The 17,153-nt window shown below is 40.6% G+C and overlaps 1 protein-coding gene across 1 annotated transcript in view; it reads right to left on the bottom strand.

Moving 5' to 3' along the window:
• Positions 1 to 17,153, bottom strand: part of LOC128716381 (histone acetyltransferase KAT7) — a 51,149-nt gene that overhangs the window by 20,429 nt on the left and 13,567 nt on the right. The window contains exon 5 of the mRNA XM_053811301.1: positions 10,558 to 10,651. Coding sequence (XP_053667276.1) covers positions 10,558 to 10,651 — 94 coding nt within the window. The remainder of the gene's footprint in view (positions 1 to 10,557; positions 10,652 to 17,153) is intronic.

Here is a 17,153-nt window from a genome sequence, read left to right on the forward strand (position 1 = left end):
AGAACATAAGGCGCCGTAAACACAACAGGTGAAATTTGCAACATGTAACGGTACCGGCATACCATTGCGCGGTTGTTGTTCGCCAAAATAGAAAACCCAGCATCGCAGCAGAAACGGCTATTTTTGGCCGTTCATCCACCACTTACATCCATCTAGCAACACCGGTAACGGCATAATTCATACAGATGCGGCAGCTCCTATAAAAAAAAAAACCACTATCGCGAAGGCTTTTCGGCCCTCTTGCGGCGCTGACCGGCGACCGGTGCCAACCATCAATCGGCTAAAAATAGCATTTCTTTAATCAATTAACAGCATATTTTCTCACCTTTGCATGCCGAGGCGCACACACGGTGCGGGCCAAAGATTTGCAACAGGAAAACAGGAAAAATAAAATAAATAACCAACCCGTTACGGAAACCGCAAACAAACGCGATGGAAACGAGAGTTTGCACGTTTGCTGCAAACGGATAGTTACACGCCCGAAACCGCAACTAAGTACCGCACCGAATCAATTTGCCTACACGTCGGTACGCTCCCAGTTTGCAACCGCCGAAGACTGCGAATGTTTTGTTTTACACGATTGGTTTTTTGTTTTGTTTCGTCTAGCCATTAGGTTCAGGGCCACGGTAGATGGCAAAAGGTTGACAAGTTTATCAGGTTGTTGCTTGAATCAGTTGGTCAAATGTGCAAAACCATTCCCTTACCACAGTCTTGAAAGACTTCTTTGGGAATATTATGAGGGAGTCGTATAAGAGTCCTATAGGACTCCTATAGGACTCCTATCCTTATATATAATATTAATCACTTTTAAATAAAGCCTAACTTTAATAAAGCCTTAACCTATAGGACTCCTATAGGACTGTTATAGGGTATTATTCAACTGTAGAATAACAGTCCGAACTTCTATAGGCATTTCTTAGAGCAATACTTTTCCAAAGGGCAACTATGGGACTGTAGCAGGGCTCCCATTTCTAGGTGACTACTTACTCTATTTTCATTTTTCAAATTATAGATACAGAACAAACACTGTTGCAATCATCCAATCATAAAAATACACTCTTTGGTGTATTTGGTAGCAGCACCAGTTCCACACGACAGGACCAAAAAACGATAAATGGCAGACATAGGCCACTCTAAAAAAGAAGAAAAATTCTTAAAAAGTTAACCAGCAAAAGTAGCACCGTTTTGACAAATTTGTCATGATTTTGTCAGTTCCCGTGGCCCTGCACGTATTTAGCAGAAGGCAAAAAAACCCTCCCGGTGCCCATTAATGCCCAGACCCAGATTCCTTTACGATCATTTGGCCAAATTTGGCACAGCGTATACAGTGCCCGATTACAGTGCCTGATTATTTTAATTCATGTTTGCAGGTATATGCTCAATGATTACTGGCTTTCGAATGCGATTTGAATTATTGTTTTGCCATAAATTGAACTATCATTTATATCAATGTTAATTAATTATGGCGTATAATCAGTGCTCATCAAACAGTGTACGATTGTCCCGTTCGTTAACCTATAATCATGTCAATATTAATTTAATTAACTTATCTCTCGCGGCGTTTACATCTCGCGGCAGATAAAACTTAAAATACCTATTTTTTATTTGCCGTACTTTCTGATCAGACCATCCAGTTTGATAGTTTAGTGATTGTGGCGCCGCGTTTTTCCAAGCCAGGACTGCTATCAAATCTCTCCTGGAAATATTCTCTCATGCGCAGAATTTGTATGACGTGTCTATGAAAAAAATTATGAACAAATTCTACGAGTACCAGCAGTTGGATACCTTCAGTTGGATAAATGCAGTTGGGTACCTTAAGTCAGAAAGCTGATATCTCTTAACTGGTATCTGGTAAGCTGGTATCTGTCAAACGAAGCAGCATACATCGGACTGTAAATTTATTCCATGTTTTATCACCTAGATCTGTTTGATGCTGCCAAGTAACGACGTCCCAAGTAAAGACCATCTATCTTCTGCTAGGAGAAAATAACTTTACTATTTAGAAACATATATCTTGTCTCCCTACATTAACCGAGTTCTCTCTCGTAACTCGGTATGAGAAACTACTACACTAAGCAACATTATTAATCACTTTTAAATAAACAGATTAACCTAACGATGTCATTAGCACATTTTGCATCACCGTCGGATACTTATTTCACGGCGAACGAGAATTTATGCACATGCAATCAACCTTCATTAACAATGCCTTTATGTTTTTATGCCGTGTAAGACTGCACGCTGCACATTGCACTTTCATTTTACACCAAACCACCCTCCAGGATCCGGAGCTACAACATAACCGACGGCAAAAAAATGCAACCACCACTCAAACTTTCCTCCTCCCAGCAAACGTAGCAGCAGCAGCCTCCATCCGAGGCAAAACCACCACCGGTACCGAACGGTCAAATGTGCCATCACCCTACACAAACGCATATTGCCGCTGATTAACGGCCTGGGTCGCGTTTTCGTTCTTCGTCTCGTCCTTGACCGTACAGGATGCGCCGCGCCTTCGGAAGCCTTACATGGAGGTACACGATAAGGTTGGCAACTCCCTTCATTCCCCATATCATCAATCATAATTTTTCCATCTCTGAATCTCAACGTCGTCGTCAATAGTCCCGGTAGTGGTGGAGATGCCGCTCATCGGTGCATTCGCGGAAGCTTACAATTAGTACCGTTTTGGGGGAGCAAGCGTTCGGTTGGCGCAACATTTTGCGCAACCCTTTCGTTTTGTTTGCGGGCTACGTTTACAATCACGAACTTGCTTGTTTGTGGAAAATTATTACATTGTTCGGAACGAGCGGTACGATCGATTAGCGCACAACTAACTAACGTTCCACCGGTGTACATTTCTCACACGGTCGGTTCGGGGCGAACATGGTGTATAAAAATGACGGTAAAGCAGTACTACAACAACACAGCGCTGATGATCATAAATTATCTCTTTTGACAGCGGTCACACAGCATCACATCAAAGTGAAAATGTTATTTATTATTGATACGCAGCAGCTACCTTTCAAAGAAGTTGACGCCTCATGCCCATGTTTTGTTGGCTTACATTTATCACCGATGTTGATTATAGTTAATACATAAAGGTAATGTAAAGCTCAATGTTAAATTGGGAGCAAAATATTTATCATTTTGTATTATTGTCACTTTTAACTTCAAATAGATAGTCCTCGAAGCGACTGAGTTTAATAATCGCAGTGACTATAATGTAGTACATGTTGAGATAAATTTCGCCAAATGCGATATAGCAGATTTTCGACAAATTCTGTGCACTGAACTACATAACATTCTTTGAACTAGTATTGTTTTTATAGAATGTTTTGAGAAGAAGCATTCATGTTAATTTCCCTTAAGAACTTAACATAAAAATCAAGTTAACTTAACTTAAGAATCATTTAAAACAGCAGTTGATTCGAAAAATATTCATTAATTAGTGGAGCAGTTTCTTTGGAGGTCTGAAGCGGAACGAGATACGGGGACTACCTCAACTCAATGCACAAATTACAGAACGGCTGGTCGGAATGTGCAATATCCTTGGAAATTCATTACTTTCTGTAAGAGAGATTCACAGTCATTTATTCGGTTCAAACATTCATTCAAAACATGCTTCAATCATGCTCTTTGAAGAGTTTTAGCAATTGAGTTTAATAAAATTTATATTACATTTACTTGTCTCGAATTCGGGAGATCTACAAGAGGTTGAGTCGTCATCGAGAGTTAACTATCAAACGAATAAAGATTCCAATAAATTCATTCTATAGCATGATTTATATCACGCATATAGTCTGATACAGTATGAACAGCACGCTCTTGGGTAGCCTAAAGACGGGTAAAAGTTATTTATGTGGCTTTTTAAAAACAAATTTAAGGGAAAAAAACGAATGAGCCTACCTTAACCTAGATGTACATACTACCCGTATAAAGGCCTTTGGGATAAGCTCCGTTTGATAAGAAAAATACCTTACTGAGCAACCCCTTTCACTGCATCATGCTTTACAGCACAGAAATAATGCACTAACTGCACCACACTCGGTAGAGACCATCAACCGTAAGTGCCGTATTGTTTTGCATTTAGTGTTATGTTCACCCACAGATGAATCGAAGGAGTGAAAAAAACTATATAAAGATGCCTAACTACTTCTAACATCAAGCAGAGCACGAGTGACACACTAGGTATACAGGAACCTTCGCAAACCCCGAAACAGGTGGACGACTTGACTGCTGAAGAGCGTTACCGTAATGATGCTAGTGATGATAGTGGTGATGGTAAAAACCAGGAAAAAAATATCCTCAACAACCACAATGACCCAACGAACGACACGAACGATGATGATGATGAGAGTGTAATTATTTCCGTTTGTTCAGCGTCATTTCCGTGCCTGGGCTGGAGATAGAGCGCATGCATTTCTGCACTCTAGGGGTGCACCCCGTGAAACGCTTTGTGTTATTCGCTTTTAAACGCTACCGCGCACACACACACACACATGCTGATGGCAAATGTTTTGAGTGACACATTTTTCCCTGGGTGAAATTATGTCAACGAAAGTAATTTATCATTTGCTCAAGGCATGGTACGTATCGGACCCATCCGTATGTGATCGTGTTACAGGGGCCGATGGTTGTACGTACGCTTACGCACGCGAGCCACCAAGAAATGTTTCTTTGCATTCGATTTGCAGACCACTTTTCCCCCTGTTTATTAACTATTTAATTTACACATATTTTCCTCTCATTTCGAGCTTGTGTTACACGTCGTCTTGGCGATAGTTTTTACTTTGGCTCATCTTTGCAAGTCGACAGTTGCCGGCATTGGACACACGTTATAAAACCTCTTCACTGTCGCCGGTTCGTCAGCAATGTCCTGAGCTTTTCCTTACGTCAGCCCATCAAAATGCCGGAATTGGAACGGCGATGGTATCGTGAGGATGAGGATGAATGCAGAAGTGAATAATTTGACATTATTATCGCCACTGCAATGGAATGGTGCGAGTGCCCGACAGGTATTGGCGAAGATTGCCGCCCGGGCGAACGATCGCCGATCATTAGAACGACGTTGTGTCAAGAATGAGATAAAATTAATTCAGTTGCATTTTTACGCTCGTAACAAGTAATGGCGTAAAGAGAGTATACGCTGACCTATATTACTCGGGGCAAATTACTCGTCGGATTGCTTCGCCATGCATGCATTCCATCCGTTGCGATGATGATACAATTTTCCGCGTAATTGTGTACTGATACGCTGAAAACGACACAAATGGAATGTTGATTTGCTTCTCGGGTAGCTCTTCTTCTTCGGCCATTAGTGCCACGGGCACTCTAGATCGATGGAGCAATATTTGCAATAGCATATCATGTCTTGGGGCACAATTATTGTGACGATAATAATTTTTGTTACAAAGTCACTTATGGCGTTTAATTATAATTATTAAACATTCCTTTTTTTTCTTAAGAACAGTGCAACTTTTACGTTTTGGGGTTAAGAAATATTAGGAAACAAGATTAAAAATGAAACTTCAAGAATCCTTAAAATGATACGGAAGCTGATAATGATAAAAGATCAGCTCATTCAACTTAACTTTACATAGAACATATTGTTGTAAAAGCCTCAAGAAAACTTGATAGGGTGAAATAGACAAGAAAATCAACAATAAATCAAGTCAAAAATATAAAACAAACCATATCAAACAAAAGTCAGCAAAAGTCTCACATAATCACTCAATCACGATTAGATAACTAGATAAAACAATTATAGGAAACGAGACGAAATGAGAAGAAAACCACGGAAAATTGGCCACACTTCAAATAAACCTGCCAAACATAAACGGGTATGAATGCATATCCGATTAGAATTGTTCCCTCCCTTTGGGAAATGAAATCGATGAAGGAAATCAGCTAAATGAGCACTAAACAAACTCAATTATCACATTACCGATGCGTCACCGGTTCATGACCTACCCTCGCGCTCGATCGATCCGTTTGCAACCAATACCGGTTTCGGTGGCCATCGATCCCTGAGCTCGCGAATCCGAACCTTCTTCGTTTTAGGGTAGGGCAGGATTTAATTCAATTTACACCGGGCGCGCATGCTGGGTTACCGCGTCGGGTTCACACACTCCCGAGCAAAAGGAAGTGCTCGACATACTGTTTAAAATGACATAGCGAAAGCAGCAAAAAAACAAATGGAAACCCCAACTCACAGCACCCTTCAGCGTCAGGTGAACAACATCGATACGTTTCAATTTTCAATCCGCCTGACCGCGCGGAGTTCCTATGCGGTGTTCCTGTGCAGAAGACATCATGGTTCTCGTTTCGATGCATCATAAATGAGACGAAGCTCGAAGCTGACACTCAGAAGACGACAGGATGGTGGCTTTGGTCGTGCCCTCTCCGAAGCGCACACGTCATTGACCGGCATTGCTTTCCGCCCAGGTTCTGCTTGTCTTGGCGGCGTGAACGGTGCAAATGTTCGGTTTATGGTTCTGTTTACATACGTCCATTTCGCGGTTATCGAACCGAACCGCTCGACCACAAAAAAATAAACGTTTCGCAGCGAGTCCAATCACATCGGTTCAAGCGCTAGCAGGCACACAGTCACACACAACTGTCTCGGGAGAAAACATTAGACAGACAAATCGGCAATCAGCCAGTCAGACCTGCAGACTGATAAATAACCGACCGGTGGGACGCAATTAAGACGTCTTTTGGGGGATCTGTTGTTTTTTTCTCGCATCAAGACACTTCTAGAGAAACATCATTGCAAGTGTTGTTCTAGAACACAGTGTTGACACAAACGAAACATTCGGGACGTAAATCGTAAAGTTGTCGCATAAAGAGCGGTTCTTTTTGTCAATGTCGTCTTGTCTGAAACACGATAATCATGATTCAGGGCAATATAATGTTTCAAAGACAAAAAAGAGTGTGCATCACCACAGACTATTATTTCCAATCGTTTCTATCGAGGAGAAATGTAATGTTGAAACACTTTGACATTTTTGAAGCTGTTAAAGCCATTAAAGTCTTGTCTTCCCTAAAAGATGTGAAATCCTTGACAGGATAGTTATTCATCATGCAAGGGATGATAATCAGAACAACCAATGGTTAAGTGGGACATAGTTTCCCATTTGGGCTTCTAAAGACATTTTAAAGACCACAGTTACATACGAACAAGTGTTATTATACTGAATTGATAATGTATCAGGTCTTATCTCATACTGGATGCATATTAAACATAATTTTTGTATCAAACACATCGATCGAGTGATGTACCAATATGGTATCCACGTTTCATAAGATACTAGCTTCTCACAGAATACGTCTCTGAGCCTATCCCACCGAAATTAGAAATGTCCATATAGTTGCAAGGAGAAGCAATTCTCAAAAATGAAATGAAAGAGTTAAACTCATTGTTAAACCTTTATGGTTCAAAAAATTTAGTCACAAATCCATCATAAATAAATCCGTTTAGTTAGACAGATTCATCACAATTTACTTGTCTAGTATGATTGGATATGGAATGTGAACTCAAGTAAGGTGCAAGTAAAGTGCAAGTAAACATTCTTTCAATTTATGATACAATTTCGCACCACCACCCCAGAACTCATTGTCTGAGATACTGGAAGCCGGTTGCACAAAGTGAAGGAAGTGCAAGTTACGTTGTGTTTAAATCTCTGCCCCCAGACAACAATCGGCACACCCATTTAGCTACAGTTTCGATTGAATGAGTTTACAATTATCCTAACTTCCACATCAACGGTTCGGTTCGTTACATGCACCGTGTCCACGGTGAGTTGCGTGAAGTCGTTCCTGCCCTTACCCTTCGCGAACACATTTCTACTAATTTTGTTCTCCGCTACACGCGTACAACACCATCACCGCGCAGTAGATGACCATTGATGGACGGTGCAGTAATGGACTCTAACCGTCAGAATTTCTGCTCTTTAAGAAAACCGCCTTGAAAACCGCAGCGCTACCGATCAACCATTATCATCGGCCCGAACGGGTACTGCACGCAATCAGGTGCATGCAAACGTAACTAGCATCAGAACCAGCTTCCATCAACGCACATTCCCAGAGCCCGCCGGCTCGTCTTATGCCACGCCACCGGTGATCGTTTTTAGATTTCTGCTTACAGCAAATCGAACCGCAGGAAACAGGAAGCGAAGGTAAGCAAGTTGATTGCGTTTTTTCTCATTTCCAGCACAGCGCCCCCTCCCTTCCCCTCCCATGTTCCCATAACCCAGCCAAGCCCCGCACCAGCGCAACATCGCAACCACTTAGCTTACAAACCGTATGGTTCCTGCTGTCAAGCAGAAAATGAACATTCAGATGCAGACCCACATACAACACAACAGGTCAATGGACTTCGGGAAAAAGGTGGATTGGTTTCGCGATGGATTTAAAAATCGCAAACCTTCGTTTTTTGGCGAATTTTTCTCGTTCGCCTTTCGTTCCAATCTCTTCGCTGCTCCACGGTTAACGGAAAATCTTTAAAACTCCTCTTCATTCGGCATCGGGTATAGCTTTCCCTATCCAATTCGATTTTGGTGGCGAATGGCGGATAGCGAAACAGTTCCCTCCCAACATGATTGGATTTCGAAACGATGCACAAGTCGTACAAACGTCTTCAGAAAACAAGAAATATTATCAATTAAAACAGTCCGTAAAATATCACTCGACGGTAATTTGTTTTATGGGTATAAACGAAATACTGGAAGAGATGTGAACCCTTTTTTTTAGATTTAACCTTTTTTAAAGATTTAAACATATCTTTACACATTTGTTTCCCAACTCAAAACAATTGCTCTTTACAGAATCAATTAAAATTTAGATTACGTTTAAATAAATATAATTTTGGACCTAATAAGGTGATCTTGTTTCAATTCGATGAAAAAACGCAAGTAAATAAAAGGTACCTCGATCATCTGGTTCACTCGACCACCTTAGATAGATCATTTAATTAAAAATCGGAGTTTTTCTTCATCCGAAGCGAATGATGTCAATACGCTGGTAGACATGTGTCTCGCACCTTAAACATTAAATTTATTATGTTTTAAATATATTTATTATAGATTTGTCATATTGCTTTTGTCTGATGTAAAATATCAAGTTTGATATGTTTGATACCGCAAGACATATGAAAGCTATTGTGCTATTGAAAAAAGGATGACTCACAGGACCTAATTAAACTCGCCCGGGTTTTACATGTGCAAAGCTCCTAACAGCAATCCCTTTTTTGCCCGGTACACAAACACCAGCTAAATACAATAAAACAAACCACCCTCTCTACTGTTGCAAAAAAGGAATCGGGAAGAGCATTCGTACCCAAACCTCCGCCCCAAAGGACCTTTTCTCGTCCTTCCGCCCACCGTTCGGTGAACACATTTCCATTTGCGTGATAGTTTACTTTTGATAAGCAATATTACATGTGTATAATGTGTATGTTTCCACCCCTTTTTTGCGAATTATTGTTCAGGTCATTCAACTTCCCCATAAGTATTTTGCCTTTTTTTGTTGTATCTTTTGCTTCGTGGGGAAGGTTCCATTGAAGCAAGGTAAACTATTCGATGAAAAACTTCCAGCGGGCCCCCAACATCTGTTGCCAACAGCGGATATAGGACACCGGTGCCAAACCGAATATCATGCCGTAGTTAATACAACCAACAAACATACACCATGCCCTCCGACAACCGGTAGGACGATAGGTGAAATAATAGTGCCTTCGGATAATGCGATAATATCGGTGTAATAGGTATGATTATTTTCGACAAACAGTACCAAACAAAACAAAACGAAAGAACTATAAATTAAATCCCTTTACGTCGCCATTAATTCAAATCCGTCGCATACGATTTGAAAAGCGACCTTCCCCTCTTTCTTCAAGGATCAAGTGTTGGTTTTGTTCGAATTACCCGATCGTTGAACGGGGCTTACAACGGTAATCCGACGATGTGCCACACGTGCAACGGACCCGAAATATTTAGATGTGTCTGTTTGGAGTAAAAATTTAAGGATTATAACAGTTACCACCCCTCGTAGTAAATTTGCTAACCTGAAGGACTATTTTGTATGCGCACTGTTCCTGTTTTTTTTTTTCTTATTAACGAGAAACCCCCCTCATTTTACCCCCATTTCTAGATCAAAAGGGTAAAGTTTTCTCCATTCAATCGCACATTCGAAGGTGTACCTTATCGACCCCAAATGATCGAAAATATAGCAATGACCGCATTCGGCCAGCACCGACGGATAGGACAGTATGGGTTTTGTTGGAAGCACGCCCGCCCGGACTGTATCACATCCCCCCAACCCCACCTCTGACACGAAGTGTCCGAATTGCAAATGGTAAAAGTATGTAAATTGCCTGATTTAAACCACCACCAACTTCAGAGCACGTCACATTACCAATTTGCCACCCTCGGAAAAGACAACACACGCTTGCCAAAGTATGCAATCGGCAAAAAAATAAAGGAACCCCCCGGCGCTTGAACGTGCGCCGCCGTAGGGTCGTCGACCACCCCAAAATGTAGCGGAATAAGAAATAGTACTTACTGAAGTCGATCAGCAACCGGCCATAGCCCTTCCTTTGGTACGGTGGTAATGTAAGGATACACGACACGTTGTAGTTGAGGAATGAATTTTTCTCCTGCAAAAAAATAAAATAAAATACAAGTAAATATACCAAATAATTTCGTATTTCAAAATAACATACGGTAGCGTTTATTTACTGTTAATTTTTAAACCCTTAAAATTGACAGCAGTGTCGATATTTAAAAAAAAACTCTTCATATAAAAACTCTTCTTGAACTCTTTTTACAAAATATAAAACATTTTAATGAATTTCAAAAATAAATTAGACTATTACACTACTACAGCTAAGTACTCAACGCATCCCACCAGCAGAAATATTTTCAAAGAAATAATTATACGAATAACTATGCTCTGTCCAACTTTCTAAACTAAAACAGGGTTTTCCAGATGTTGTAACAACGAATCTACTATAATGACGACAGCTTAAAGGTCTCGAATGAAACGTCAAGAGTATAACGCATGCAACAATGGCGGCAGATAATAACACAATTGTGGTAAATGGCAGCATAAAGTAATTTAAAAAAAATCCGTGAAGTAAAAACACGCGCACCATGCTTTACTTTGCCTTTATTGCGCTATCATCTGCTCTGATTGCATTGTGCCTGACGTTCTTGTCGTATCATCTGAAACCTGTCATCAGTTGTGTTTGTTTTTATAACCGATCGCGCTGTTTTATCATCTGAAAAATCTTCAATTCGTAACACTATATTGGTAATGAATAAAGATATATAAAGATAAATAAAGGATCAGCTCTTTCTTACAGCAAAACATTTCAAGCATTTTACAGCAAAAAAATAAATAAAAAAGAATAAAAATAACCAGAAATAACATTCAAAAACGGAAAGATCTTCCTGTTAGCGAACAAGATCGTTTTAGAAAGAAACGATTCGGAAAAAACGGAGACTTAAAAAACTGTAGCACCTCTCACAGGGTGTTAACCGAAACACTTTCTATCGTAAGTGCGCATTCATTAATATGCTCCACTCTTCGAAAAAAGAGCAAACCACTTGGTTTTACCATCGTTATCACATCACAAGGCGAACCGTTGGGCTGATGCACTGTAGCATAAAGCAACATAGAAAAACTTCATTCTAGCCAACGACAAGGAAGGAACGGTCGCATCTTGAGCTGAGTACCATCTATGACAAAATCATGAAGCTCATGGGGTACCATTGTAATATGCAGAGCGACACAAGCGGTGTCCTCTCTTGGATGGTATTTCCAAAATAAAATGATATTACTGTTGTTTCTTCTGCTTCAATTTAGCATATGCAAGCAATGTTAATAAGTAATATTGTGCTAAACTTAGTGGCATTCAGAAAGAAACAACTTTTCGAACAATATTTTATAGCTCAGCTAGGGAACTGTAAAACCCTGAACAAAAAACCCTTCGAAAGGGAAAGCTTCTCTTGTATCTGCACATCTGACGATCTGAACGGGAGATAACTATGAAAAATGCTTCATTAACGATACAAAAACACGTGTTAAAAATGTGCTGGTTTTTTTTTTACTCTACAAGCATAAAAATGCAACACATCTTATTAAATCGCTCGTATTAGCGTTCACGGAATTTTCGCCACACAACTGGTTTTTTTTTATGATGGTAAAAAGAAAGACAAAAAAAGACAGGAACGGTTCCTAAATTTATGTTTTAATCATAAAATTCCAAATTAATGCAAAACAGCATACACAAAAAAAAAGAAAGCCAGTCACAGAGAATAGTACAGAAATAATGAGTGTTCGTATCATTTCTCACGTACACCATCATCATCATCATTGTCTGTGATAGTGATCTGACAAACAAGAGTGTAAACAAATAAACTAGCTGTTATAATTAGCCAAAAACTAAACATAACCGATACACACGCCCTATATCCTCGGTTCCACCCGGCAAACTTGCCTTAATGTTCGTAATTCGTACGACCACAAAAAAAGACTCCTCCAATGATTTGCACGACTGTCGTACCGGTGGTGTCTGGTTCCATCATATATTTCCTCTTAAGCATCGGAGTTTTGTTTTCCCTACTCCGTTTCCTTCATACACACTACCGTTTCCTGTTGGCTTGGTGTGGGGTTTGGCAAAGGCAGTACCTTCCAACCATTGCAAAGTTCTGCACGCGGTACCAGCGCGGTAGCTTGCAGCGACAACACCCTTCAATTTGCATTAAATTATGGTACACGTTGCCACCGGTGATGATGGTTGGCTGGATGGTTGACGGTTTCTATTTCTGCCAAATCGGCTTTTGGTGGAGATACACCGTGTATGTCTGTCGTTTGTCTGTGCCGTGTTACCGGTGGCTAATGTTGGCTGAGCTTAACTAAAGCGTCTCGTAAGATACATATTTACATGTTGCTCAGTCTTGGCTTACACTCCACGACACAGCAAAAGCGAAGAATAAAAAAGGAACAAATGCTTGCAATCTTATCTAACTCATCTCTACCAACCCCATGAGCCGTGACCCTTCATCGACCTGCCGAATGGGGTCGATGTGATGATTGTTTTTTTTTTGTTGCTTTTTGTCTTGCGAGCACACAAGAAAACACGACAAAAGAAGACGAAACTCATCATTCTCCGAGTGGTACGGTGGCGTTGAGTAAAGTATTAACTCATGGGCCTGAGCTTTAAGACAAATAATAAATAAATTGTTAACACACAAAAAAGCAGGAAAAGATGAAAACCCCTCGCCCAGGGCCATAACACTCCCATGGGTTCCGTGTGCTTTCCAGTGCTTGCCTTTTATTGTCGCTAATATATCTGATTCAATATATTTTGTTAATTGCATCTCATAAAGCTTGCTCAACTGTAGGTGTTTCGGAAATTTTCGGAACCCACTGCACTGCTCTGAGTTTATTCAGCTTCAGCTCATTTCCTACTACGGTGGAGCATAAATTTTCAGCAATGCCGAGGCTCCGGTACTGTTGCATGCGAAAGCACAACACAACACGAACACAGCCGAGAAACAACCAGGGCCGGACTGTACGGTTGGCCAGCCTGCGAAACCTGGCGAAACATTCGAGCGAGTTCAATACTAACCCAAGCACCACAATAATAGCGTGCCGTATCCATGGCCAAACTTGCCCGCCAAGCACCCGAAAAGGGAACGGCCGAAGAACGGCGCTCATCATCGTCGTGCCTGACAGTGGCATTGGATGGTGATAATGATAATCATAAGTGGATATAGGGTCAATTGCCAAACCCCCGGGGTCAAAAACGGTCGGAAACTCCCTCGTCCATAGCGGAGGAGTGGTGTAAAGTGTGATGGTGTTAAAACAAAAATTTCCATTTTTTACCATGTTGTAAAGCTTGCCCCTTAGCGCTAGCTAGTGGCCAAGTACGCGGTTTAAACTAACAGCGGAGTAATCGAGTGTGTGTAAGTGAAAATATTGGAAAAGTAAGCCTAAGACGAAGATGAACTGTGCTGAAAATTTAAAAAAACGCACACAAAAAAACGAAAGACTTCAACGAGTGTAAAACAGGAAACAGATATGAGATAGAACACACAGAAGATCATTTGGAAGTAAATTAAAATGGATGAAAGCTGAAAGAAAATGTAATTAAAACAGTTAAATAAGCAATGCAAACAGCAAATGAGACCGTCCTAACGAAAAATAATAAATAAATAAATAACACATCATAACGAAACACATTTGTTAGCAAGTGATACAAGACACTTGCAATAACTGTGAAAATTACCAGAAAAGAGTCGAAACACATTGATCATTCAATTTAATCGTCCCACAAAACATGTTCATTCGTTTAAAAGGTAATAAACATGGTATCAAAGCGATAAAGCACACACATAACTGGCATTAAAGAATGCACAGTCCGCAACAGCCCAACTAATTAAGTCGTTCTAATTAACTATTTCGTTAACACATTAAATCGAGGTTTTTCAACCCTTCGCGTACACTGGCGCTTGATGGTCGCGCTAGTACGTGTCATTGATTATGAATCAGAATGCTTACGGTCGTTTATAGAAACAACATTGCTAACATAGCAATGATCGGGGTTGCGCCAGTTGCATGGAAACTTCATTAGCGTTAATGTATTTTCAAACTCTACCCTTAATCGAACCATTTCTAGTCCCATCTGATTAACGCACAAGATGTACAGTACAGTTCGTATACTATTCACCCTTTCACCACCCCGTACGCCTGCCCAATATCTACGCCTACTGTAAACCGGTGTATTCGGACCGCACAAAACCAATACCGTTCCGAAGCCCCAATAGCCCGGAGTACCCCTTCTAGGAGGAACACATCTTAGCTGTGGCGCATTTTGCTCACCTCTGCACAAATCATTAGCACGATCGGTAGAAGCATCAGGAAAGTTCAGCCTAGGTTTTGCTTTTGCTTAAATTTTACGCTTCAGTGTCGTCTCTTTCTTTCTCTCTCTCTCTCTCTCCCCCTCAAGGCGCTACGGAACATTAAGTCGGGTAATATCCGGTGATATCTTCTTCAGCGTTTGTTTCCATCCTGACCTCCCTTGCCCTGATCGCGCGTACGGACGTTCAGAGTCAGTGGTCTTTCATTAAATGGACCACGGTTTGACATGGGCGGACGTGGGTTAATAGATAATCGGCGGGGATGCGGGAAACGGAACTCGAATCGGCTGGTTCCTAACCTTGCCGGTTTGGAGGATATCCTATGATGGCGCTCTAGCCAACCAGTCACAATGACAACAAACACCGGGTGCCATGTGCCTCCGCTCACTCGGTCCGTTTCCCGAGTGCAGAAACTTATCCAACAGACGAATAGTGGAGGGAAGAGGGAAGACACCGATATTATGAAATAATGACCACTAGAACGGCGGCAAGAGTTTACCTATTATCCAGACAAAATATGTGCTAATTTATGTACATTCATTTGGGAACATTGTGCGGTTTTTTTGAAACAGACCAACGATCAACTGGCCACCGTTTGATCGCGTACGGGATGGTAGAGGCACTTCAACGTGGACGCTTTTGATCGAATGGGTCGCTTGAAACTTGCCGAATGTGTAACACACACACACACAAAAGAAACCCAGTGGCAACATTGCGCTGGGAACGGACCCCGAAGCTGTTGCCTATCGTGCCAGCAGGGCTTTTCACGATCGAACAACCGTAGCGTAGATGAATATCGCGCGCGTTGGTGGGTTTTTCTCTTCTTTAGCGAACCATTAAGGAGCCCGAGCTGAGAACCTAACCGCAAAAGCGGTAGGGAAACGGAGGCTTTGCGCGGGTCTAGTGCAGTGCTTGGGTGATTCGCTTCGTGCCGAAACCTTTTTATGAATGAATTGGGCAAAAGCGCGACCACAGTGGCCACTAACAAGCAAAAGCCTAACCCATATGGTGTGGGTAACAAAAAAATAGCCACCATTTCAATGTTGCCAAATTCATTCAGAAAGCTAACCACCCGGCCTGCCCCGAACACGGCGACATACTGCGCATTTGGGAGTTCGGCAATGAGTGCGCTAATGATTCGTGAATCGAAGTAATTTATTCCTATTCGCGCATTTTGGTACCCCTCAAAACCTGACTGTTTTTAACCCTATCGCAACCAACCTAAGAGCTACTGGGTTCACTAAGCAGTTTCGTCCCCTGTACCGTGCCAAACTTGATCGTAAAAAATTAGCTTCGTTTTATTAGCTTATTGCTATTATTGTTGTTATGAACTATTTACTAATGCAGTTGTGTTAAGCTGAACAGTTAAATAGTAGTAAAATTTTTTGTGTCTAATAATTACTCCCGATAAAAGTTTATCGACTGTGATCTGATTTTATTTTTGCGACTTTTTTTTATTCATATTTGGCGCTTGAGTGCCTATGCATGTGAGGAGAGTATGGTACCGTCGAAATTTGAACTATGAACTCAGCTGGTAACTGATTGCAAACAATCCTAATAATAAAAAAATGAATAAAATTATAAGGCCAATTTCACTTGAATAAAAAGTTCAAACTTTCTCTTTAACTAATCGTAAAAAGCATAAGATCGTCAATCTACAGTGGTGGTCAGCGTAATAAGACCATTACGGCACTACTCGATGTTGATGCATTGTTTCTGTTACAAAATTTGTAGCATTAGAGTTAATTACATATATCTACAGCCAATACTATTTAAATGATTTAAAGAATTTTTCCATTAGTAGTAGATGGAGAAAATTTAAATTCTATTTATTTCTTCTGCTTCTTCTTTCTTCGGGAGTGGTGCTATAATAAAGTCAATCTTATTATGTTCGGGCTTATTAAATTTAAATGCATAAATTATCGCATCAGGATTCAAATACCTTCACGGCAGGAATCACTACATCTTTAAAACATTGTTAAAAACCATATTTACATTCACTAGCTCATGAGTTGATATAAAACCATTTGTTTAGAATATATTTAGGCTTAACAACCTACTGAAAAATATGCTATCACTTGGAGTATCTTTTTTTCTAAACCAATTGTACTTCCAATTTGTCTACTTCCAATTCCAACCCAAATTTGAATGAATCTTTTTTTTTGGTAAACCAATTGTACTTCCAATTACAAAACATTAAACGTAGACCAAATACATAAAATGTAACTATCT

Source organism: Anopheles marshallii, chromosome 3 (assembly GCF_943734725.1).
Source record: "Anopheles marshallii chromosome 3, idAnoMarsDA_429_01, whole genome shotgun sequence".
Lineage (NCBI taxonomy): Eukaryota > Metazoa > Arthropoda > Insecta > Diptera > Culicidae > Anopheles > Anopheles marshallii.